At 43.4% G+C, this 27,555-nt stretch overlaps 1 protein-coding gene across 1 annotated transcript in view; it reads left to right on the forward strand.

Annotated features, from left to right (window-relative positions):
* Positions 1-27,555, forward strand: part of Pamr1 (peptidase domain containing associated with muscle regeneration 1) — an 83,397-nt gene that overhangs the window by 43,490 nt on the left and 12,352 nt on the right. The window contains exons 4-6 of the mRNA XM_051144225.1: positions 3,652-3,766; positions 5,389-5,606; positions 8,489-8,596. Of these exons, the coding sequence (XP_051000182.1) occupies positions 3,652-3,766; positions 5,389-5,606; positions 8,489-8,596 (441 nt within the window). The remainder of the gene's footprint in view (positions 1-3,651; positions 3,767-5,388; positions 5,607-8,488; positions 8,597-27,555) is intronic.

A 27,555-nucleotide genomic window follows, 5' to 3' on the forward strand; every position in this document is an offset into this window, starting at 1 on the left:
AAACTTCCTCCTTTTGGAGCCAAATATTCCCTCCCCCTCAGAATGAGAGGGAACAGCACAACGTAGAGCCCAGCCCCTGTGCATGCTTTGCAACTCTGGCTACCTCTGGAGGACAGCTCTGGGGCAGGCAGGAGTGGTCCAGCCTACCCTGAGGAGGGCTCGGGGCTCCAAGCCCTTCGGGGGCTTCATGAAACCCTGGAGCTGTCCTAGCTTAACCAAGGAGACCATGATGGGGAGGGCCCGCAGTCACAAGCTGTCTGATTCCAGCTTCCACAAGGAGGAAAGGACACCATAGGAAGCAGGCTGGCAGCCTTCAAGTTGCTTCTAACTTGGGGCTCCCAGCAGGAGATTTGTAGGGGAGCTGGAATTTAACACCTTGCAGGCTGGGAAGCTGCCAGGCTCTGAAGGGCTGAGGCTGTGGAGAGAAGCTTCTTTTCTTGTCTCTCACACCCAGTGTAGCACGTAGCACTTCCTTAGTCTTGGCAGCAGATGGGCAGATGTGGGCGAGAGAAAGAGTGAGGTGTGCAGGAAGAAAGTGTGCTTCCGGTGGAGGAGGGAGGGACACTTCACCGGGCGGTGTTCTGGAAGAGGAGGAAAACTCTTACTGCTTCCTAGAGCAGTGGGAGAGGGTTAGATCAGAAAGTCCCTAAGGTGGTACAGTAGATCATCCGAGACCCACTACCTGAGCTAGACAGACCCACCTTCCAATCCCTGCTCTGCCACTCAGTAGCAATGGCTGATTTTCCTGTTTCCACTTCCACACACTGTCTGTCTGAAGCCTTACAGACCATATGGTCCAAGCACTGCTTCGTTCACACCCGACAGAGGTTGACTGAGGTTTGGGGAGGTGATGTAACCTCCAAAGCTACACAGCTGGTGAGGCTAAAGCAGAGCCTCAGAGGACAGTTAGAACCTTGACGTTTCTGTCTTGGCGCAGAGACTACAGGGTCTTCTGTTGGCCATCTGAGTCTGGGAGCAACCCTTTCTTATTCTTGGTGTTCAACATCCAGGCAATGAGATGATGAATATTATTTCCCAGGTTTATCATGAGAGTTAAATTAGATAAGCTTCAAGTCAGCCTGACTTATAACAGCATTTTTCTTCCTTCCTTCTTTCCTTCCTTCCTTCCTTCCTTCCTTCCTTCCTTCCTTCCTTCCTTTATTCCTTTCTTCTTTCCTTCCACAAATATGCAAGGTCTATCCTGGCTGTATAAGTCAGCTCTATCAAAGTAGGTAAGGAAGTAAATTCCAATAATTTCAACTTTGTGACATGTGTTAAAAAGAAGACTAAAGAGGATGGAGTTCGACTTTAGAAGTGGGGAGGGTGGGCACTTCCACAGATGGCTGAGGAAGGGCTCTTTGAGTAAGTGGTAGCTGAGCTTCCTTGACAGAGGGATGGAGCTGATGAGCTTCCTAGGTTGAACCCAAGGAAGCTCAAGGCCTGGTGTTAGGAAGGCTGGTGTGGCTGGAGCAGAATAGGCAGGCAGGTGCTTGGGATCAAGAAGGAGATTAAGAGGTGATGCCACATAGTCCACAAGGCAAGGCTATGAATGTCTCTGTGTTGTGTGACTTTCCCTGGGGAGATGTGAACAAATGTCTGTCCAATCTAGATAGGGCATGGATGAGTCACTGAGTTTGCCTGGGTTACTTGCAAGAGGAGTACATGTGTGGAGTTATTTATAGGAGCACGAATGACTCAAAGACAGCTGCATCACAAAAATAAAATAAAATATAAAATAAAGTTCCTAGAATAGTTGACCATGTGCTGCACAAACTATAGGCAGCTTAGCCCATTAGAAAGTCTCCTCTATCCAGCAATTGTTAGTACTTATATAACATTGGGGGTGGGGCCCTGTGAACCTTGTAAATTTCTGGGGCTTCCTGAGCCTTGTAAGTTTCATTAACTTCTTGCATCTTATAAGCATCCTTTACTTAATTAGTCTTACCAGCCTCCTCTTCCTTCCAGAAGAAATGTTTCAATGTGGAGGGAATAGCTGCACACACAGGGCAAGGTGCTCACACAGGGGATAAATTTTGGTGAACTTAAATAGAGAGTGATACCATCTGATTTATTTATTCGTTTAAGACAAATAAAGGCAGGTTTGGCAGCTGTGTGGAGAATAGAATGCTGGGTGTTAAGGATGTATGCAGGACAGCTTGGAGGAGGCTGTTAACTTCACAGGGGTCCACAGTGGACAGCAGTGGATGACATATCTCATGGCAGAGCAGGGTAGCAGCCACGTATCTCAGTGAAGAGAAAAATTGGACATGTCAGTCATTCACAAAAGCCTTAGGCCTCACCCTTGTCAAAAGTAGGATGTAGGCTCTTTTCATAAGACCATGTCCGTATTTCCACTGTCATATTGTCAAGGATGAGAACCTACTGATACTACCATTTTTATTATTAGCTTTGAGATTAGCTTTTCACAGTGTTGTCTCTGGAATGGAACTACTGTGTGTCTAGAGTTTACGTGTCTTGATTTCTGTATAGAACTGGAGCAGATCAATTTCCCCTATGAAGATCTAGACAGTGTTTTCATTTGTTGAGATCCAACTCTCTTTTGTGACTTCTCAACTCTGCTACTATTGTGAATTTGGCTGAAGAGCCAAATACAGTATACCAGTGGATGGGCACAGCAATGAGCAAGAAAACATTGTTGTTGTTTTAAATAGTGTCTTGCTCCATAACTTGGTCTATCCTTAACCGCACACTCTTCCTGCCTCAGCCTCCCTGGGTACTGGGAGTACAGGTGTGCACCACCACACCCAGCCCAGTGAAACTTCATCTACAACAACAGGAGACAGGCTCCATTTAACTCACTGGGTTACAATTTGTCAAGATTAGGTAGAGAAAACTATTTGTTTACATTGCTCCCATGATTTTTCTTTTTTAATAAAACTGAAAATGGTTACCACAAATCGTTTTTCAAAAATAGGGTGTACTTTAACATAAGTAAGTATGCAACTCAAAGAACTCCCCTGTTCTTTGGGACTTCCAAGTCTTAAAGGTTGCCTTGGAAACAGTTTATAGGACCAGGAAATCAGGAAGTGGAATGCTTCTGTCTCTTGCTTCTGCTTTAGCCAGGAACTGGTTTCTTATCCATGGTTTGCATTGTTAGTTGACAGACCTAATGAGAGCTTGAACAAGAGGACTTTGGGGTAAGAAAAATGTGAAAGCCATTAATCTAGTTCACTGGTGGAAGGTCATTTGTCTTTTCTAGTGTTGTATATTAAGGAAGCATTGTTACACAGTTGTCGCAGAACAAGTTGACAACTGATCACAAAACAGGTTAACACATACGTTGTCTAATCAGAGGGGAAGAAGAGAGGTGTGATGTGGGAGAGTCTGAGCCTTCTGCAGGAGGCAGCGGGAGGGTGAATGGAGTCATAGAGAGGCAGGTGATAGGGTCTTGTGGACTTCGCATCAGGCATAGGTCAGCCTCCCCCTCTCAGTGACAAGACTGGGATGGTACCACCCTATACCACATGACTTAGTGGAATAAATGAATCAAGGTATGAAAATTTCTTACTTCTTCCTTTTGTCCTTTTATTTTGTTCTTAGGGGTGTACCCAAAGCTCATTTCTCCCATATCTTTTCTGTTGACCCTATTATCTATTATCTGTGCCTCAGTTTTTTTCCTTCTCTTTTCAGGATGTGGCCAGGTTCTCCGAGCTTCAAAGGGTCAGATTCTATTGGAGAGCTACCCCTTAAATGCTCATTGTGAGTGGACCATTCATGCCAAGCCTGGGTTTATCATCCAGCTGAGGTAAGGGGCTGGGTCCAGATATAAAGTATACAAGCCTATGAGGAAGCTGATGGGATGAATATCCTGTGTCATGGTGACCAGAGATGAAACACTGACACCATTGTCTCTCCAGGATAGTTTTGCCTCCTAGAAGCACTTCTCCTTTTCCTTTTCAGGGGAGTGGTGGGATAATTCCATCACTCATAGGATTTCTGGGCATGCTGTTCTTCTCTAACCAGTGGTGTGGGTGGAGATGACTAAAACCCCTGGTCCCCTGGGTTACAAGCTTCCAGTAAGTATTTTCTGAGTGAGCCTATTCATGCCCATGTTGCCACATGCCATCTGGCTTCTTGAATGGCTTTCTGCCCTTCAAGAGGAGCAACATGTCACCAAAACTGAAAGGGAGAAGCAAACTAGAGCCCCTTCCAAGTCCTTCCTAAAACCAGATGCTTACTTGATATTTGGTGCTCCCAGAACCTGGGTACCTGGGCTTGGGAACGGGCTCAGTAATTGGGTTTTTCAAGAGGAAAGCTGGTCCAAGGAGCCAGTGAGGGGTGATGATCCTCTTGATTAATGGGCTCTAGGCTGGGTCTATGGAGATGAGAAAGCAGGTCCTAAATGCTACATATTAATGTTCCAGTAGTTCAGGGACGAAGACAAATGGTTATTTCAGAGTCTCTGAGAATGTCTCCAAGACTCAGGGCACAAAAATAAACCTCTCCCAAAATAAAATGGAAGATCTAAAAACATGTCAGCTATGCAAGAGCCCCCAGAAGCATAGAAACATGGGGTTTTATTTCACTTACTTAAACATGGGCTTCCTGGACAGAGACAACTGAAATGGTCGAAATGTTTGGCAGCATACATAGACTTGTTCTGCCCAAAGCTCTCTGCACACCCCAAGTGCTATATTTACAGTACTTGCCACAAGCACACTACCATGCAAATCTGTCTTCCTGCCTGTCAAACAATCTCAAGGCCACCCACAAACTTTGTACCCACTGCCACAATTTTACCACAACCATCACCAGTTCTCCCTGAGATGAGTCCTGGATCCTGCCTAGACTTCTTGTTTCAGCTTGGACCACTGCTACCACTTCCTCCATCTAGAGTAGACACCATGATCTTAGTGCATTGGAAATCCAACCATCCCCTCCCCCTTGATGCAACCTGCCAGTAGCCAACTAGTAAACACAATAAAACCCGAACTCCCCAGAATGCAGGATAAAATTCTGGCTCTCAGTGTTGGCCTTAGCTCTTACTGTTCCTCTCTGCACTCACAGCCTTGACTTTCTTTCAGGTCCTTGTACATGTAACTTTCATTACTAACCACTGGGACTTCTACACGTACAGATTCTCCTCTTCAGACCACTGTTAACCATGACCATCACAAGGCTGACTCCATTGCACTACTTAAACCTTGGCTCAGATATCAGGAGCTCAGAAAGGCCGTACTTGACAGTAGATATTTTTTTTTCCTTTTGACTTAATTTCTACTCTTTCATTGTTCATTTGGTATCTGTCACATCTTTACCATCTGTTTTCTATATCAGAATACCTCCATGATGTCATCATCTGACCTTGAATTCACCCCCCAGGATAGACTTGGGCCCACCTGCTCCTTCTTTCCCTTCCCCATGCAGGTTTGGCATGTTGAGCCTGGAGTTTGACTACATGTGTCAATATGACTATGTTGAGGTTCGTGATGGGGACAACAGCGACAGCCCCATCATCAAGCGTTTCTGTGGCAACGAGCGTCCAGCTCCCATCAGGAGCACGGGTTCCTCACTCCATGTCCTTTTCCACTCTGATGGGTCCAAGAATTTTGATGGCTTCCATGCTGTATTTGAGGAGATCACAGGTAATGACCACAGAGACAAATGCAGCAGTGGATGCCTTTCTCTATAAAGGTGCCTTTCTCTGTGTCCTTGTTCATCTTTATTCAAAGTTAGGATGCGCAGCTCGCAGAAGCAGCCTGTGCAGTGAGGAAAAGAAAGGAGTGATGAGGACTTTTCTTTTTCCCCCTTCACCAGAGTGCATCCAAAACTGGAGCTAGGAATTACACTGCCTGGAGGAGGTGGTTGGAGCCCAGAGTGGGTGTGTTGTGTACTGAGGGTCACACAGCTATGAGAGTGGAACCTAGGATTTTTATTAAAGCTTTTGACTCTAGCCATCATGTGAAGAGACCACTCATGCCTGAGAGTACTGGCTTTGTGACCCAAGCTACATGATTTTGGAACAACTCTTCTTCTTTGTAGGCCCCAGTTTTCTAAGAAGTAATAAAGGGAAGAAAAGATAGTCTGGTCCATAAGGAAACACTTGAAGAAGAAGCTTACACAATCTAAATGCTCAATAGCTGCCTAAGCCAGGCATCTGTAAGCAGGCATCAAAAGTCTTTAGTACAAGCCCATGCTCCAGTAATAATTCCCATTGTTTTAAGGCAAGCAACCTTAGTTTAATGCAATGGGTCACAAAACAAAACAAACAAAAACCAAACCAAACCAAACCAAGAAAGACATGAAAGTAGGAAAGGGTTTAGTAAGACTAGGAGGGGATGAAAGGCTGATGGAGGTGTGAAAATGATCAAAATACATTATATACATGGGCAGAATTGTCAAAAATAAGATTAAAAATGTTTATTTAATGTGTGTGGGTGTTTGGTCTGCAAGCAAGTCTGTATCCAATGTACAAAGCTGGTGCCCACAGAGGCCAGAAGAGGGCATCGGAATATTTGAGACTGGAATTACAGACAGTTGTGAGCTGCCATGTGAGTGCTGGAAATTGAACCTGTGACCTCTAGAAGAGCAGCCAGTACTCTTAACCTCTAAGTCATCTCTCCAGGCATACATATGTATATGTATGTACATTATGGATGGATGTATACAGTACTAAATGTAATTGGCTTGATTTCTCTAAGCTCAACTTCAATCCTGTCCTATCTGGTCCTATCTGAAAGTAGGATTTCCTTCTGGCCAAAATGCTAAATCTAAGGAATCACACCAGCTCTTCTTGTGAGTCTGGATTTCTCACGTTTTACACTACAAGATTGCTTTGAGGTCAATATTTTAAACTACCGAGTGAGAGTAGTGAGAGAAAAAGAGCAAACGCACAATGGCCATTTGGTTACCAAGAAGGTCTTGGGAGGAAGCTCTAATGTGAGAGTCTCAGGGAAGGAGGGGGTAAGGGGTCACAGCATCAGGGTTCCTTCAGCCGTGCCATTTCACCAACACCAGCATTCTGGCTTCCCAGCCTTCTTCTCCCTGACCACAGTGCTCGCAGTGGCTCTGCACAGGTCTGAGCATCTGGTTCCTTCTCATGTTGTGTCCCATGATGCTCGTCAAGGAAAGATGCTTTGATGCTAGAGTGGAGTGTGGCCAGCCTGTGGCTCCACCCTCATTCCATGACGGCATCCTCCGGCTAGACTGAGGAGACGCAGTGAGAATCAGTTGTGGATGTTTGGAACAAGTTAACCATCTCTGGCTGTCAAAGTAGTCAGGGTGGACAGTGGCAGCTCAATTAGCTTGTAGCCCTGTGACTGAAGAAGCATCTTTCTCCTCTGAGGACCACTGGCAAGCAGCAGCCAGGACCACCTCTTTTCCCTCAAGCTCTCCCAACTGTGTGATTATCCCTCAGTTATTCCCGCTGTCTAAAGTCACCTGTGCCAAACCTGCACTTCAGAATCTATCCTGCAGGCGCCATATTCCCATTCCTTCTTCTCCACCACCTCTTCTCCTCACTGAGCTAGGTCTTTGCGCCTTTGTGGGCTGCCCTGCAATGCTTCTTTTGTCTGCAATACACTAACTGCATTATGCTTCATGTTCAAGTCATTGTGTACTCTCCTTTTTATAATCTTGATCTAGTAAATAAGAAGTCCGGTGTATCTTTCCAGGGCCCTCACAATTGTTTCATTGGACTGAGCCAAGGGATATAGTTCTTCTACGTAAGCGTAGATGAAGTTAGGAATGATGGCTAACACATACACTAGTGTTTCCCATTGGCCTTTGCCGAAGAAAACAAGAGTCCCTAAGATACTCAGTAAATCACGGGTTCTGAGCTTTGGTAAGATTAAAAACAAAAATGACTAGTATGTGTGTTCTTAGAACTTCATGTGCCCACTCGGCCACTGAACTAAGAAGTTCTGCAGTAAAGAAATATGACCAGTTACCTGTTGAGTCTTGGGGCATCTAAAGAAAACCCCATTCAGTTCTAGATTAGTGAAGAGGTGAGTTTATTTGGGTTTCTTGCAGGCACGTAGGTGAGGGGCTCCTTCCAGGAGATGTACCACTCAGGAAGCATACACCAGCGTGAGTGGTGATTCCCAGAGGCTGCATCACTGGAGTTGCCTGTGCAATTTGCAGGCAGCTACACCACTGAAGATTCTCTTTTTCTCTAGCTTTTTTTTTTTTCTGGTTGTATAACCTGGAGGAAGAACCTGCTGAGTCTCTGTAGGAAAGATACTGCATGCTGCTGGTTTCATTGGTACAAACGCCTTATGTCTCTCAGACCACGTGTGGGGACCTTGAGCACACTTGGGGTGCTTTTGACCCGTCAAGCAGTATCAGCATCATTTGATGTTGAACAGCTGTGTGTTTTCTGCCTTCTCAATTCACAGCAGCGTGAATTCTGTAAAGAATGAAAACATTGTAAGAAGTTGGGGAAAACATGTTGGTTCAGATTACAGACGTGAGGAGGTGGATTCGCTATTCGTGGTGACACTGAGGGATGGATGCCTTTCTGTTTCAGCATGCTCCTCGTCCCCTTGTTTCCACGATGGCACGTGCCTCCTTGATGCAACTGGGTCTTACAAATGTGCCTGCCTGGCTGGCTACACGGGGCAGCACTGTGAAAACCGTGAGTATGTCTACCATTGGGATCTAAGGTGTTAGTGGGATGTAAAGGGATTTGGGGGCTCACAGCACTGTGATTTCTTGGTGTCTCCAGTGGTCTATCTGAGATGGCACATCGTATAGGCACCTGGGTTATAGTTGTTATTGTTGTTGTCTTCAGTGTGTGTGTGTGTGTGTGTGTGTGTGTGTGTGTGTGTGTGTGCATGTACCTATGGGGGCCAGAGTTTGATATTGGGTATTTTCCTTTATTGTTCTCCTCCTTATTTTTTTTTTCACTAAATCTAGGACTCATCGATTGGCTAGTCTAGCTAGAGAGCAAGGCCAACATCCTGATTGCTTCTCTCTCTCTCTTATTTTGTTTTTATTTGTTTCTCAACAAAGCCTTGGCTGTCCTAGACTCAATTTGTAGACCAGACTGGCCTTGAATTCACAGAGATTCACCTGCCTCTGCCTCCGCCTCCTGAGTGCTGAGATTAAAGGCATGTGCCACCACTTCCTGGCTCCTGTTTGCTTCTCGCAATACTGGGACTGCACATGTTTACTGTCATGGTGACTTTTAAATAAATAGATGCTAAGAATATATTGCAGATCACAAACCTGTATAGCAAGCAATTTATTCACTGAGCTATCTTCCTCAGTCTCCCAAGACATGATCTCTTTTCCCTCCCTCTCTCTTCTCCTATCTCTTCTTATGCCTTACTTGGTTTGGATACTAGGGTTTCATGCATGCTAAGCACATGCCTTCCCAGTGAGCTACAACTTTAGTCTGTGTCATGTCTTGGCTCTATTGCTAAATCACTAGCTCTTTGATTCTTATGGACAGTCAAAAGCAGAGCAATAATGGAACTCAGTAACCTGGGGCTCTCCAAACAGTGGAGAACTGGTCTAGAAATGGAGAGATGTCAAATGAAAAGCAAAACAAAGAACCATCTTAGCCCCACTACTTGGAATGCCAGTGAAGGGGAAACAAGGACACCGGGCTCTTCTATCCACATGGCAGGCAGTCACTAGCCAAGGCTGCCCTAAAGAAGGAGGAAAACGTGAATTCAGGCATGCTGTCTTAGCTTAACTGCCAACTTGACCCAGCCTACAAACACCTGAGAAGGGCATCTCGGTTGAGGGAGTACCCAGACCAGACAAGCCTACGGGCATATAATTTATATAGTAGGCCAGCCTACTGTGCTTAGCGCCATTCTCTGGGCTAGTGTTCCTGGGCTAGCTAATGACAAGCCTGCCAATCAGGCAGCAGGTAGGCTTCTTTCATGCGTTGTGATTAATTTCCTTGGCTGCAAGTGAGTTCTCTGCTGGGAGGTAATGCTGTGGTGTGGAGGAGCAAGCAGCCCTGCTTTTGGGGTCCTGACTTGAGCTCCTGTCTTGACTTTCCTCAGTGGTGCACCATGGCCGGAAAGTGTTAGAGACAGACATAAGCCCTCTCTTCCCTAGGTTATTTTTGGTCAGAGTACTTTATCTCAGCAACAGAGAGGAAACTAGAACATATGCCTAGTTTCCTGAGCAGATGCTCAGGGTGGTTCCAGAAACCAAGGATCAGTTTCCTGAAACCATACAGGCCACACAATCCAATGGGGGAGGAAGAAGGGGACATAGGAACTGGAGGAAAGGCTTCAAGGCCAGAGAACCAACAGTGTCTGCTCCAGTCATGCTCTGTGCACCTCTGCTCTCTGGAAAGCTGATGGTGTTTCCGGGTAAATGTTTGCTAGCATTCCTTACAGACTGTGCAGGTGGGAGTTGCAGTTTCAACAGTGCATCTCTGCGTATGCCACTGTGTTCTGCTAAAGACCCTGGTTTGCCTCAGCTTGCCTGCATGTCACTGCGTAAGAGGCTTAGAAAATGGTACTGGCATTCGTGGACCCTCCCTCATTTGAAGCTTCTGTTTACATAAGGCAGATGAGAGGAGTGTGGCATCTAGATTTGTGTGTACAGTCTGAGATTCAGAAGGGAAATCAAGGAAAGGAAGGCTTCCTTTCTGAATAACTAGCTACAGTTTTCATAAACAGAGGTAACACTAGGAAAAGACAAAACATGACCACGTAATCCAGGTGCCTTTAGGAACTGTTTTAAATCTGTTGTTCCAGAAGTTATGACTAAATAACGCATGGGTAGTTTGTGAATCAAAACTGGATTTCTTGGTAAAGTTACCCTATCAAAAGAAAAACAAGCATCATGAAAAAGGAATGTAGCATAAGGCCCAGGGATTGTGACTTGATCCATAAGTGGTCTCAAATCACTTTAAATGCCAGGCGAGGCTGGGATGTAGTGCTATTACAGTGTTTGTCTAGTATTTGCAAGGCCTAGGGATGGATCGCCAGCACCACAAACAACAGAAAAGCCACAATAAGTAAAAACCAGCAAACAGGGCTGGAGAGATGGCTCAGCAGTTAAGAACACTGGCTGCTCTTCCAGAGGTCCTGAGTTCAGTTCCCAGCGACCACAAGGTGGCTCACAGCCATCTCTAAAGGAATCTGATGTCCTCTTCTATCGTGCAGGATAACATGCAAATAAAGTACTCATCTATGTAAAATAAACAAATCTTTAAAAGATTTATTATAATTTATTTACATTACATCCCGATTATTATTCCCTCACTTGTATCTTCCTGTTCCCATCCTCCCTCCCTCTTCTGTTCTATTCCCTTCCCCTAGGCCTCTGATGGGGGGGCGCCCTTCTCCCCCACCATCTGATTACAGCCTATCAGGTCTCATCAGGGTAACCTTCAAACAAATCTTTAGAAAAGCAAACAAACAAGGAAGGAAAAAAGAAAGAAAGAAGGAAAGAAAGAAAGAAAGAAAGAAAGAAAGAAAGAAAGAAGAAAGAAAAGGCAAACAAATACTACCACTTAAGGACATGGTCAAGGGTATTAGCTCTCCACTTGCAATTTTCAAAATAGAGTTTGGAATCTGTAGATCCCCCACCCCCAGGACTGTGTAGTTGCAGCTGGGTGAACAGTTGAGTGTAGACACCCATCTCCCATTTGCTAACAGCAGTATGGAAAATTAAATTTTTTCATTTTCTGTAAGTAAGACCTAGCTCTGTTTTTCCTGATAGGAAGTTCAGCTGGGGAGACATAACAAAAATCCGGCTGTGGCAGTTTACCTTGTTATTTCTGAAGCGATCTCAGCTATTGTTCATTGGCAGATTGTCCACAAGGAGGATAAACTTGATGGGGGTCGTATTTCTGCTTTCCCTCTGAGGGTACCAATGGGCTGGAACGATCTCTCCAGAGGAAATTCTTTCAAAATTCACAGGAAATGCAAGCAAGCATTTGGAGAACCTCCAAACTCCAAAATATCCAAATTGGATCTGGGACTTGATTTTAAAAGCAGCTTCCAGAGCAAACACCAAAGCCAGCATGATGCAGGAGAGTCCCATCCTTTGTTGCTGTGCCTTTAAAACTGGTCTCCAACACATTCAGAGCCAGACGTCAGAATCATGAATTTCTCACATAGGCTGTGGTGTCTCAGATGCAGCTCTTACGATGTAGCATGGGGAGAGCGCATGTGACTGATGACCTCTGCCCAACACTGAGTCCTCTCCCTAAGTGAGGTTCATCTGCCCCCTGTTCCAATGCAGTGCTTGACTTTAGTTTTTTTCATTTCTCATGTCCACAAATAAGAGAGGGTTAAGAATAGATTTTCCATTTAACTGCATAAGAAACTTAAAAAGTCAAATGGGGGCTTGAGAGGTCGCTCCATGGGTAAAGTGTTTGCTACACAAGTGCAAGGACCCGAATTCAACCTCTCAAAACTTACGTAAAGCCAGATGCATTAGTGTGCACATCTCTAATCTCTGTGCACTTGAAGGGAAATGGAAGATAGAGACAGAAGAATTCCTGGAAACTGGTGGGCCTGGTGTATGCAGTGTGTGTGTGTGTGTGTGTGTTTGTGTGTGTGTGTGTGTGTAGAAACCTTACTTCAAAGGTGGAAGACAAGAACTAATACTGGACGCTGTCCTCTGCTTTCCATACATGTGCCCATGACTTGTGCATGCCAACATTAACATACACAAATGTGTGCACACATATACATACATTAAGCACATATTTATTTTAAAGAAGTTGAAAAGTATCATACATATAAAATAAAAATGGAATATTTTTCCTGACTCATCTGTGTTTCAGAGGAATCGCTTTGAAAAACACTTAGGGCTATCTATTTCTTTTTAAAGTTAGGCTAGTTATCTAAATCATACTTTAAATCAGTAATTCTCAACTGGGGTGATTTTGTGCTTCATCTCCACACAGAAAGGGCACTCGGCAATATTGGAAGATGGTGGTTTGGATGCAGATTGAGTGATGATGCATCCTGAGGGATGCTACCAAGCTTCCTTCACGACACAGGACACACTCTGCTGCTGTTATTCAGCCCCAATGCCAGTAGTAACAAGGTGGAAAGACCCTATTTCAAACAAATATAGACTAAAGCACTCATGCGAACTTTCAGTGTGTTGCCAGTGTCCATGGCATAGGCAATTTTTTTTTTCCAGACAAAATGATTGCTGACTACTCTATGGTGGAAAAGAAAATACGCATTCATCTAATTCCCTAGATGGACAAGATTGTTTTAAATATTTCATTATTTGTTTTAATTATTTGCTATGAAGAGGGCTGTAAATAGTATCCTTACACTATTCTGTTGCTCACGTGTAAATTGAATTCTCTGGTGCTGTACTGTTTGTTCAGAGAGCATAATTATATTCTTGAAAGCCATTGCCGAAAGAAAGGGTAGTCGAAGATTTGCTTTTAGCCAATCAGATAGCCAGTCTAGGGCTCGTTTTCTCTGCTGACTAAGGGATTAAAAGGCAGGAAACGTTTGAAAGTCAAGAAATCCCAATTTTTATTCAAAGAGGACAATTTTACTAGAATTTAAAAAAAAAATTCCAGATCAGGCAAGCCTTAACTCTCAGCAGCTGTCCAGAGGAGGAGAATGGAGAAGAGAAAGAAAGGACACAAAAACCCGTGCCATTCCAGCAAAGCCTTCATGGAGGCAGCCATGCAGCAGCAGGCACGTGGTGTGATGTGGGGCATAGAGGGAGAATGATGCCCTGTGTGTTATGGAGAGCGCAGTTGGAAAAGGCATTGAAGAAAAGAAAAGGTTAGGCTTTTCTGAGGGATTCACAAAAGTGGGTAGGCTGTGTATGTTCTTTAGCAGAGTATGCTAGGGTGCAGGAATTCTGGGAGGGAAAAGTATTGACACTCATTAAAGGGGTAATCGTTCTGCCTATTTCTTGAGTGTGATTTAAAGTGAGCCTGCCTCTAGGAGTGACTCTGCCTTCCGGAAGGATGGTTCTTGGCCAGGTGATTGACCGGTCCATCGGGACTAATTCCTTTATACTTGGGGTAGCTTGGAATGTTGGGGCTGTATCCGGCCTGATATTTCATTGCCTTGACCATGAGCAACTAGTTTTCCCTTAATGGGTCTTTACTACAGCTGCTTCCAATCTGCAGGATGACCCTTGGTACAACCACTGCTCTTCAAAATAAGAACTGAGACCTGCAGTTCAGAAGCCAGGGGTTAGTCGCGTAAAGCTGGAAATGGATTGCAACTCAAAGGGACTCATCAAGCTGAGGAAAGGGTTCCTGAGGAGACTCATGGGGTTTGACATCATTCTGGGGGTCAAGAAGACGTCAAAGTCCCTGGCAGGACAGCCTACAGATACCCAAAGGTAGAAACCTTTCCCCTGGTCTCCAGTGACCTTCTCAGCAACCCAACTCGGGGGAACAGGCCCCTTCTTAGCCCTCAGGCTCAGCTAGCCTCCTGCCAACACCCTCAGCGACCTCCAGGATCTCTGGGCCACCATGTGAGAAAACGGGGGCCCTTTCTTTCCTCTAAGGGTTCCTGTTTCATTGTATGGAGCACAAAGACAAAGCAAGTCTTATAGTAAATGGTCTGAATTGTTTTGAAAGAGTGGAGAGTGAGATTCATCGCCTGCTCCAATTTCCATGTTGCCTTTGTTCCCCTGGCCCAGTTGACAGGGCCGGGCACTCCCCCTGCATCCTAATGAAGGCCGATGAAACGGGCTAACTCTTCAGCCACAGTGTTCACACTGCAGGCTCTGATGCTCCTTGGAACAAAACAAATCAGTCCCCACCAATTAAAGTAAAACGGTGAATCTGGACTCATTGGGAGTTTTTTTTGGAGTCTCAGAAGGTTTCCCACTGGTCTGTCCCAAGGACCAGGGAGAAAGAGCAGGATGAGAGGCACACTTTATTCCTGGGCTTCAAAGCAGCAGTCTGTGTTTCTCATCAGAACGAGCCGTTGGGAACACTGGGAGGGGTCCATGGAAACATAAGTGCTGACGCAAAGAGAACGCAGGAGACCCCCCGGTGGGCAGCGGCCATGTCTCCTAGCATAGATGGGCAAATGAAATGTAGTGGGGTTGGTCCTGAGGCCCGGAGGTGAGACATTTAAAAAAAAAAATGGAATCACCACCTTTTTCTCAGTTCCAAAGCCTTCCCTTACCCTGAACATACCAGGAAGGAAGTACATCTTTGTCTAACGGGCTGGCGCACACCAGGGTGAGGTCTTGGAGTCTGAGGTGCATGACTTTGGACTGACTGTGAGTCTGCATTTCCCACCTTTGAGTGGAGCCATTTAACTTGTACGAGCCTCCATTTTCCCAGTTAGAAATTTTAGAATTTCTATCTGAATTCAATGAGAAAACTCCAGGATACCAGATAGTTCTCATGGTGTTTGTGGGGATGAAGTTTAGTGATCCATGAAAGACAGAGTTGAGTATTAGGAGCTATTATTTTAGATTATGATTATCAATGCCTCCTTTTAAAAATAAAATGCTATTTTAAATTTATTGTAAAGTTGAAGTGAATAAATCACTAAAATATTCCACATTATTTATAGTAATGGATAATGACAGTAATGTAAATAATGCATTAGTATAGAAAAAGATATAGTACATGAAAGAAAGGATGACTATTTTTGACATTTCTTCTTTTTATTTTATAATATCTAATTGCATTTTATTTTTAAATCATATTTTCTTCTTGCTTATATAGGTAAAAGATTTTTAAATTTTTTTATTGAAAATAGATTCTTCACTTATATAATACATCCTGACCACAGTTTTTCCTCCCTCCACCCGTCCCTTTTAATGTATAATTAGTAGAACTTTATGTGGTATTTCTATACATGCATATAGCATTCAGCGATCATACCCACCTACTCTTCATCCCTCTTCCTCCTCTCTTTTGTCTCTTGTTTCATGTACTGGAAAGTTCTGGAGATTTCATGTAATGGGGGAGAGTGTTTTGCTAGTCAGGGTTTAACAAGCAAGGAAGACATAGAAATTATTCACTAGCTAAACTGCTCCCACAAACACGGGACTGAGCCGACCATGTGGGAAGGGCCACCTGCTGTAGGGGTGCTCAGGCACTGTGCCCATCTGCCTGTTTTTGTCCTGGCACTCACGGCTTTGATTTTGGCAGAAGAGGTCAGTGAGGCAGGACTTAATGTAGGAGGCAGATTTATGTAGTTCCTGGGTGAAGAGGTAACCATTAGAGCTGGGATGGGCTGTGTGCCCATCGAGAGTGGGAGCATCAAAGAATTAACCTGCTATGGAAACAAACATTCTTGTGGCCACAGCCTCAGAAGAACTCTAGCCCCATACATAGGTCACAAAATTCCTATCTTTTTAAAGGCCTGCCTTTGACAACATTCCTTGCCTGGTCCCCACCAACTTCAAAAAGTGAAAGCATCATATTTGTACATTCCAAGGCATTCTTCTTGGTGTCCAGTGCTAAAACAACAGTTGTTCTTGAAACAGGGTCTCACTATGTCACCCAGGCTGACCTCAGCCTTGCGCAAGTCCTGAGATTCCAGGCATGCTCAATTGAGCCTAGCTCCTCTCATGTATATGTGTGTGTGTGTGTGTGTGTGTGTGTGTGTGTGTGTGTGTGTGTGTTCATGTGGCTGTGTGCACGGGTACACATGTACATGTGCAGATGTCTGTGGAATCCAGACACATGGTGTCTTTCTCAGTCCCTCTCCACCTTATGTGTTTGAGGCAGGTTCTTTTATGGAAACAGAGCTCACTGCTGGACTAGATTGACTGACCAGTGAGCTTTTGGGGATCCACTTGTCTCCACCCACTAAGTACTGAGCTTACAAAGTGCATTCCCACATCCAGATGGTAAGTGGGTGCTGGGGATCCAAACCCAGGCCTGCATGCCTGTGTGTCAGGCACTTTGACTGACTGAGCTAAGCCCCCAGCTCCCCAGCTCCCCTGTTTCTCTATACTTTTTAAGATTCCATATTTTTGAGACAGATTTCACTCTGTAGCCCAGGCTGACCCTAGGACACACTGTATAGACCAGGCTCCTGTAAGTCCCGCCTCACTCTCCCAAGTATTGGGATTATAGACGTATGCCATACTATACTCAGCTTGACTACATGTAATCGAGCTCATCTTTCCAGGCTTCATGTGCTGTTATCTGCTCCATTTTATCAACACTACAGCACAATGGATGTTTTGATGGTCTTTGCTTTACAGAGTAGTTTAGAAATATTTTTGAGTGCCCCTTACATACTACATACCGAGAAAGCATATGATATGTATCATCTCCTCCTTTTGACAAAGCCATGAACCATTCTTAACAGTAGCCCTGTCCTAGTATAGAGGAAAGGGTCACGTGGTAGATGTCCTGGCAAGGACCTTCACTAATGAGAACATTGATGAGCATTCATCAATGAGAGTTTCACTAGGTAGCCCAGGCTGGCCTTGAACTCATAATCTTCCCTCTTCAGATTCCCTGATGCTAACATTATAGATCTGCACCCCACTGGCCACTGAATCTCCAAGGACTGAACTTACTTGGCGCCTCAGGACTCTTTTGCAAGAGAACTCTCATCACACTCTAAGCTAAGCAACAGCATTGCCCAGGGATGATTATCCTGTGAAAAGTTGACTCCGATAACCACTGGGAGATATTTCACCTAGTTTAGATTCCCCCCCCCCCCGTGTGTGTGTGTGTGTGTGTGTGTGTGAATGTCTGTGTCTGTGTCTGTGTCTGTGCACATAAGCACATGTCTAGTTCTACATGAAGAGGCCCGAGGTCAACTGTAAGTGCTATCTATCTTGTTGTTCAGAGAGTGTCTCTCACTAGCCCGAGTTAGCCAATTTAACTAGAGTTACTAGTTAGAAATCCTCAGGGTTCCTTGTGTCTCTTCTTCCCCAGTGCTGGAAATACAAGCATGTGCCACATGCCTTTTCTATGTGTGCTCTGGGGTTCGAACTCAGCTCCTCATGCTTGCATGGCAAACACTTTACTTGCTGAGCTGTCTCTCCAGTACTATATCCATCTTGACTATGGCTCAAAACAAGAAAACAAACAAACAAACAAATGAACAAAAACTCCTGAAACTTGAGGAGCTCCAAAAGAGACTATTACTGTCAAGCAGATACAGTGGCAGATCTCAGGAGCCTCTCAACTCACTTAAGAGGCCCACTTACTCTGTTTTATCACAGGTTGATTTGGAGCAAGACATTAAGCAACTCAGACTTTCTGAGAAATTGTAAGTGCTGACCGTCTCTTGGACACGGACAGTTTTAAATAGGCCATCCAAGCACCGGAAAGTGGTGTTTGAAAGACACAGTGTACCAGAGGCCCAAGACAATACTGATTAAGATCAAATAGCCAATTAAGCCCCAGTCTCCAAATTGCTGCCGGATGAATAAATAGCTGTGTGTGCCATCCAAGCATAACTTTACATGGATAGCACCTCATTCACACCCACAGAGGGCTGGAAAACATCAGGGAGGTAGAATGCTATTGGCTGGAAAGGGATAAAAAGAGACTTTGGTGAAGTCTCTCTTTTTCAGCTGGTGTCATTATTTCTGGTTGGCGGTGACCTTCAAGGGAGTCAAACACGCGTGCTTTAGTCCAGAAGCACCAAATTCAGGCATGACCCCAACAAGAAAAAGTATGGAAGAGAAAAGATGCCGCCCATCATCCGTTTGTCTCTGAGTATTGGCTTTGCATTAACTTTCAGAATTAAAGCCCCAGTGAGAAAGTCAATGCCTTTTGCAAACAGAACCCAAACTGTCACAATTTGTTTCCTTGATTTTGGTGATGAGCGAGATTGGGTAGATACGAAGAGCACGCTGAGGATTGAAATGAATATCCTTCCGTCCTGGCTGCTGCCACACCAGATCGCAGGATGATGGCTTCTATTGACGGTGGGCCTGCGTCTTTTGTTAGGATGCTCAGGAACTCTCATAGAGGGAGAAGACCATCCCTGACTTTTCTTCAGTGGGCAACCTGCCTTTCACAAATAGTTCATGTCTAAAATTTTCCAAAAGGCTTGGATATTAGACCTTTGTCAGATGCAGGGTTGGTGAAGATTATTTCCCAGTCTGTAGGTGGTCGCTTTGTTCTTTTGACAGTGTCTCCTGCCTTACAGAAGCTTCTCAGCCTCATGAGGTCCCATTTATTAATTGTTGACATTAAGGCCTGGGCTGTTGGTGTTCTGTTCAAGAAGTTGTCTCCAGTGCCAATGTGTTCCAGGCTCTTCCCCACTTTTTCTTCTAACTGATTTAGTGTCTCTGGTTTTATATTGAGGTCTTTAATCCATTTGGACTTGAGCTTTGTGCATGGTGACAAGTATGGGTCCAATTGCATTTTTCTACATGTAGAAATCCAGTTAGACCAGCACCATTTGTTGAAGATGCTATCCTTTTTCCATTGAATAGATTTGGCTTCTTTGTCAAAAATCAGGTGACTATATGTCTGTGGATTCATATCTGGGTCTTCGATTCGATTCCACTGATCAACCAGCCTATTGCTGTGCCAGTACCATGCTGTTTTAATTACTATTGCTCTATAGTACAGCTTGAGATCAGGTATGGAGATTCCTCCTGAGGATCTTTTATTGTATAATATTGTTTTAGCTATTCTGGGTTTTTTGTTTTTCCATATAAAGTTGAGAATTGACCTTTCAATGTCTTTAAAAAATTGTGTAGGTATTTTGATAGGGATTGCATTGAATCTGTAATATCCAAACTTTATAAAGAACTCAAGAAATTAAACGCCACCAAACCAAATAACCCAATTGAGAAATGGGGCTCAGAATTAAACAGAGAATTCTCAACAGAGGAATATCAAATGGCTGAGAAACACTTAAAGAAATGCTCAACATCTCTAGTCATCAGAGAAATGCAAATCAAAACAACTCTGAGATTCCATCTTACACCCATCAGAATGGCTAAAATCAAACATTCACGTGACAACACATGCTGGCGAGGATGTGGAGAGAGAGGAACACTCCTTCATTGCTGGTGGGAATGCAAACTAGTACAGCCACTTTGGAAATCTATCTGGTGCTACCTTAGAAAACTGGGAATAGGGCTTCCTCAAGACCCAGCTATTCCACTCCTGGGAATATACCCAGAAGATGCTCTAGCACACAACTAGAAAATTTGCTCAACCATGTTCATAGCAGCCTTATTCATAATAGCCAGAACATGGAAACAGCCTAAGTGTCCATCACTAGAAGAATGGATAAAGAAACTGTGGTACATATACACTATGGAATACTACTCAGCTATTAAAAATAAGGAATTCCCGAAATTTGTGGACAAATGGATTGAACTAGAAATGATCATAATGAGTGAGCTAACTCAGAAGCAGAAAGACTCAAATAGTATATACTCACTTATAACTGGACACTAGCCCAAGGGGCAGGTCCCATGAAAATATGCACCTACCAGGAAAGTGGGATAGAGGTGAGAACATCCTATTGAGACTCTAGGTGAGAAAAATATAGGGGATAGGGAAGTAGGTGGATCCAGAGGGTCCTAGAAACCTACAAGAGGAACATTATGATGAGTGGATCTGAGCCCAGGGGTTCTGCTTGATCAAAGGCACCAACCAAGGACAAAACATGCAAACATCATCAAACCCCTACCCAGATCTAACCAAGGGACAGAACATTCTCCATAGTTAAATGGAGACTGGGGACTGACTTTCACAGGATCTCTGGTGCCCCATATTTGGCCATGTCCCTTTGTTGGGGAGGCCCAATAGCACTCGGAGGAAGGATAGCGGACTACCAAGAAGAGACTTGATACCCTAGCACCATATTCAGGGGGAGGAGGTCCCCTTTGGTCACAGTCATAGGGAAGGGGGATTGGGGTGAAAGTGGGAGGGAGGGAGGAATGGGAGGATGTATGGGATGGGATGAAAATGAGATGTAATATGAATTATTTTATCTTTCAATAAAAATGTGTTTAAAAAAATTTTTTTCCAAAAGGCAAATATGCTTCTTCATGCACTATCATGTGATTCAATATGAACCATTTGTGAAATCAAGAAGGATATAAGAATATTCGTTAATTTAAGGTAACACGTGGAGTAGGAACAATTAAAAAATAAAAGAGGATGGTGAAGGGATTATCCAAAATTATCACAAGTTTACCTAGAGGTATGAACATTTATTTTATTCTGACACAAACTCTTTTCTTTACTATGTCCTATGTATATGTGTGTTTGTATGTGTATTATATGTGTGCATGTATACATGCATACATACATACATGCATACACACATACATGCATACACACATACATGTATACATACACTCACACACACAATTTTATGACTATTATGCATCTGAGAAGCACCATCATCTGCTGTCTGTAAAGACCCAGAAAATTAGGTGATGAAGTTTAAAGGTTGGAGATCCATAGTGTGGCCACTTGAGCCATAAAACAGAAGGCTACCTGGTAGGGCTTCCCAGGCCTCTTGGGGCTCATAAAGGACAGCGTATTCCCCAGATGTTGGGTGCGAAGCTACAGTGTTTGACTTTTGTTGTGCTGGTTTTTGGTCTTGCTCTGGTCCCAGCCCTCTTTTCTATGGGAATGTTTACTCTGTGTCAATATTGGAAGTATGGAATTTTTTGATTTCACAGTGGCTGATACTTTTGAGTTTGCCTTGGGTCTCAGAAAATACTTTTTGAAAATAGTTTTTGAACAGTAGCAATAGGCTGTAAAGATTATTGGGACTTAGGGAATGAACTATATGAGATGCACATGATACTTTCGGGGGCAGAGGTGACATGGTATGGTTTAAAAGTGAGGTACTTGGGTGTCAAGGGATGGGCTTATGATGGTTAATTAATTAGATCATCATCTGCTTGAACCTCTAAAATATTGGATAAGCTTTCAATCAATGTTAAGTAGCATGTATTTTAGGGTTTTGTTATTTGAAGAGTACTCAAAATATGAAATGTCTGTATTGTTGATTTTTAAAAAACTGTTAGACTTGGAGTTTTTAATTTTGTGTGAGTGCACATACACATGTGTGCATACACATAGATAGATAGATAGATAGATAGATAGATAGATAGATAGATACAGATAGATGATAGATCATGATAGATAGATAGATTGGTGATATATAGATAGGTAGATAGATAGATAGATAGATAGATAGATACAGACAGACAGACAGGCAGGCAGGCAGACAGACAGACAGACAGACAGAATACTCTTAAGGTCATGGGAATGTGTAGAGGCCTCAGAAATACTTGTGGGGTGAGACAATATTGTCTCTCAGGGGACTTTATATCTCCCTAAAGACTTACTCAAACTGCCACCTAGCATTTTCATACAGTGTGGTATAAAGCTGCTCCCATCATAAGGAAGCATTTCTGAGCCTCTTCTCAATGTGTCATCTTTTACACTTGTGGACCTGTGCCTGATACACTGGTCACACTGTACTGACTACAACATGTGCCCTGGCTAAGTGGCAGTCACTGTCTAGTATGTTAGAGATGGCTCAAATGTGCTAAAGTTGGGACCTCTAGTTACAAGTCCCCAGTAGTCACTCTGGGAGGACTATCTAACTTATCTGGCTTTCTACCTGTAGACTCAGAGGTTCTCTTTCAGACCCACAGCTGGTTAAGTAGTATCAACGCAGTCCCCAGCAATTTTACCTCCTGGACTCTTTGTTGCACCGAGACTACAGAGGGCTCTGGCTGCTAGCTAGTGTTTGCTGAGGTCCTTCACATCCTATTCAAATTCACTTAAAGCTCCTATGGCTGACTCACTTATTTCTTGGTTAACACTCTCTCTTTTGATGTTAGTTGAGAATAAAGACATTGGCCACAGGCAAGCCGGTGCTAATGAAATGGATATGTATATTTATTCCCACATGCTCATTTGTTGTGTCCTCCCCCCCCATCAGAACACATTGAGTTAGTCAGCCTAAAGTGTTAAACTGAGTTTCTTATAGCAACATCCCTTAAAAATCTCATTGAACTACTGACTTTTTTCTTTTTCTTCATTTTTATAGGACTAGGGGTTGAACATAGCATCTCACATGTGCGTGGGAAGCACTCTGCTACTGGGCCATATCCCCAGACCTGTTTCAACTTTTTACTTTGAAACAGGGTCTGACTATGTTAAACTGACATCGAACCTGCTCTCTAGTCCAGGGTAGTCTTGGACTTGAGCTGTTCCCCTATTCAACTTTCTGAGCCCCTGGGATCACACTAGACCTGGCTAAGAGTTCACTTCATTGAGAAAGATTTTGCTTGGTTAAAATCAGATCCAAAGGATAAAGGGCTTGATGGGATGCCATGAGTCCTTTTTGTTTGTAAGTGCCTGAGTGAAGCTGAGGAAAGGCTGGGCACACACATGCCTTCAGTAAAATGTACCTGGACTAACGACACTTGTGTTTCTGGTTTTGAAATGAAAAAAAAAAATCTGTTTGCACACATGAACTCACTGCAGTTGCACAAGACCTGCACAAAATCAAGCCATAAGGTCCCATGGATGAGAAGCTATTGGCAATCAATGGCTGCTGGGGGAAAGAGACACGTTTTCTTTGCGGATGCGGTTCCCAAAAGGCTACCCATGCTCCAGTAGACTGTCCTAAGCCCATGTGTATACAGGCAGCACTAACCAGGTTGGGGGGGGGCGAGAGGGAGAGAGAAAGGGAGAAAGAAAGGGAGAGAGAAGAGAATGTAAAATTAGGAAGGAAAGGTGGTGGTAGTGAGGGAACATGGAAGAATTGGAGGAGGAAATAATGCATTATATCCATGTATGTATTTCTCAAACAATAAAAATGTTTTTAAAAGATATAGAAAAATATCTGCCAATGCTTTTCTCTACTTGGCACAGATTGAGGTCACTCATTAAATATGATGTGATCAGCCAGGATCTCCATGGTCCTCCATCAAGTGACATGGTGGATTTTGGAAAAACAAAGTAAGGTAGTTCTTAGTTCTCAGAAGCTTTTTAACTAGTCTTCTTTACAAGTCTGAACTCACAGCTTGGAGGTCTAAGCCAAAGGAAAATGATAAATATTCATAGATTACTGCATCACATTAAAATTCTAGATCCATTCATAAAGTATATTTCTTTTGTGGGCAGGAATATCATGTAGGTGGTGATGTAAGGGAACAGGAGGCAGGGTGTCTTCCCTTGGCTAGGCTCCTCCCCAGGGCATGCTAACTATCAAGGAATGGTGAGACAGTTCTTGTATGAACTTCCTTCTGTTATAGGCAATGTGACTTACTAGTGTGCTGCAAAGAACCACTCTTCCCAAAGACAACGTCACGAGGTCCTGACAGATTCTATAATGCTGCCATCTTCATGTCCACGTCTTAAATATCTGTGACCTTACTCATCTCTACTGTCAGTAGTGGGAGAAAAACAACATCGCTTTGTTTTAAATCAACTTAAGCCTGGCACTCAGATCTGCAATTGGGAATTCAGTATTGGCCATTGCAGGGGCCTTCTTCATATCACAGGCTCTACAGAATCATGTTATGTAGACAGCATCAAATCATCAGAGTGAATCCGAGCAAGTGTTCATTATTCATCCTGAGAAATCATACTGTCTATGTGACCTGATCCCTTCAGGTACAATAGCTTGGCTAGGATGGATCTGGCTTGGAGCATGAGAGTGTTTATGGAGGCTCGAAGCCCTTCTTTACTGCTTCCCCCTTTATTTGTCTGTCCATCTTCCTCCTTGAGAACTCATTACTTAGCCATGCTGGTGGCTCTGTGACTAATACCTTATAAGGTTATCATCCCTGTCTACAGAGCCAAGAAGTGAAGGCATTAGAGGTGCTGGAGCCTGGGGATAGAAAAACAGCAGGGCGATTGGGGACTTAGCTCAGTGGTAGAGCTCTTGCCTAGCAAGCACAAGGCCCTGGGTTCAATTCTCAGCTGAAAGAAAGAAAGAAAGAAAGAAACAAACAAACAAACAAACGAAAAGAAACCAGCAGAGCCATTATAGGTTAGTTTCTCCTAGATCAAGCATTTGGAACCAGGTTTTTGTTAAAGGAAGCATCCCTACCCCCACCCTCCACGATCAGCCTGCAAAGAAACTGGAGAAGACAAGAAAGAACGAATCAATCAAGAGTGATTAGATTGAATTGAATTAAATTGCATTGGATATCCACATGCAGCCTGATCCCATAGGGTTATGGAAGGGAAAAATGATTGTCCAAGGAATATGCCCACCCATTGGCTATCTTTGGTTGAGTAAACAGTGAGACAACATCAAAGTAATTTTCAATTTCCTTCAGTTAGGTAAGCTAGTTTTCACACCGACAGACCACTGAAAGATGTAGTTGCCATCTGTAATCATCAAGACACACTGGGGAAAGTGCAGGGCAGATCCCTTGTGTTGGTATAGGGATGTGAGGACTCTGGTGTAGGATCCTGTAGAATTCAAGATGAGGGCAGCTATAAAGTCATCACATGTATGCCTGCAAATGGAAGCCTAACAAACCACCTCACACAGTGCTCTACAGGGAAGGAGGGACTAAGAATGTAGAAGGCCTTTATATGTTCATCTGAAACAATATCCCAGAGAGATGGCCCTCTGCTGATGGCTTTGTTCACGCACCAGCATCTAAGGGCATGCTGACTTTAATGTTTGTGTCCCCAGGCTGAGAATCATCCAGAGGAACACAGCAATGTGCTATTTATTATTAATCATGGGATGTTCTACTTAGCAAAGCAGGGCTTCTGGCTCCTTTAGGCCAGAGATATATTTTAAATTCTTTATTGGCTTTGTCTGCAGTATCCATCCCACTGAGGTGAAATGAGACATAAAGCCTTTGTAAAAAAAAAAAAAAAAAAAAAAAAAAAAAAAAAAATCAAACAGAAAAGAGTCATGAATCTGTCCAATGGAGAGATACAAAGGTTTCTATAAAGAGAACACATGGAGGATTGGGAATTGCTTTGAAACCAGTGGGAAGGACCTCTGATGAGATGCGATGGATGGTCTGTGTACCCACCAGGGAGGTGTCTAACCGAGGAGAAACCACAGTGAGCAGACCAAGTCTTAGACTCTTCAAAAGCATCCTAAGTAGGTGTGCAGCTTTGGAAAACACAGGAAACAGGAGAGAAGGTACATATCCAGGTGCTGTTTGATGTTGGAATATGGTGTTAAGGCTCTAGTACGCAGGACTAAAAATGTGAAAGTACAGATACTGCACTTGGTACCCAGAAGTCCGAGTCCTCTTGAGTTTAGAAGAGGCTCAGAAAAGGCAGAGGGATACTTCATTATGCTCTAATGCAAAGGAAAACTTTTTTTTCGTTTCTCCCCAAAGTTAGCCCAAGAATATACGTGTTATCCTCCTGCTTTACAGGTGAGAAAAAGAAGGTTTGGAGACATTAATTTCCAATTATTGTTCAGGCCATAGAAAAACAAATCCCTTCTGCCTCTGGAGGAAATTGTGATTATTTGAACTCTCATGCTAGAAGGCCGCTGTTTCCTACCAGTGCCTCGTGGCTGAAGAGGTTTCATGGAAAAATTTGTATTAGTCAACGACTATGCAAGACTTGAAAGAGATTTTTTTCCTTGAGATGGAGAGCCTATGGGACATTAATAAAAAACACAGAACACCAAATGTTGGCTTTAGATACTTAACAGAGAGGACCCTGGCTGTCTTGCCTGATCTTTTGGAGCCTAACAATAGGAACAGTAACAAAAATAAGAAACAAGAAACTTTTGTCTGTTGACATTTAGTACCTGCAAAGTTTGAAAACACAACCTAAAGAAGCAAAAGCTATTCTCAGTGTTATAAGCCATCGAAATGAGTGTTTTAAACTATATTTTCCTTATTCTACACTCTCTCACTGCTTTGAAAATATATGAAATATATAAAGTAGATGAAAATATATGTGACCTTCTTAATGTGTGGGGACTTGTAGGGTATTTTCCAGCTGCTATCTCTTAGCGCATTGCTTCTGTTCCATTCTCTGTTTCCTCTCATCCAGGGCACTGATTTACACACATACTTATTTGATCTCCTATGCATTTTCACCTTTTTGAACATTTAGGTTTCCTTATGATCCTTTTCTTGTAAGTATTCTTTCAGCTTATTAGTACTCGTCAGCCTCATTGAATTTCTTATTAAATTATCCACTAAATTGTTTATTTTATCACTGTACTTTTCTACTTTGGATTTTTTTCTTGTCGCTATATTTCATGGCTTACACTTTTCTGCTAAGATTATCAATCTTGTCTTTGGTTTCCTTGGGCATGTTCAACATAGTGACTTGTGAAAAGTGGTATAACAAAACTACATCATCCAGACCTTTAATGAATCTCCTTCTATTGTCTGTGTCTCTCTTGATTGTCAGTTATGTGATCTTGCCCTCCACCCTGGCCAGTGGAGGCTGCTACAACAGAATGACTTGATGTTTGTGTCTCATAATTATAGGAACTAGGAAGTTCAAGATCCAAACACTAGAAGATGACTGATCTAACGAAGATCTCCTTTCTAGTTCATAGGTGGTGCGGTCTTGCTGTCTCCTTACAGGAAGGACTGCAGGGGAGAGAAGGCTCTGGATTCCATTTTGTAGGGGCAGGAATGTCATTCACGAGATCTCTATTTTCATCATCTAACTGTTTCCCAAATGTTCTACCTTGATGGCTGCACTATTGAGAGTGGTTAGGATTTTCACACAAG

Source organism: Acomys russatus, chromosome 4, assembly GCF_903995435.1.
Source record: "Acomys russatus chromosome 4, mAcoRus1.1, whole genome shotgun sequence".
Classification (NCBI taxonomy): Eukaryota; Metazoa; Chordata; class Mammalia; order Rodentia; family Muridae; genus Acomys; species Acomys russatus.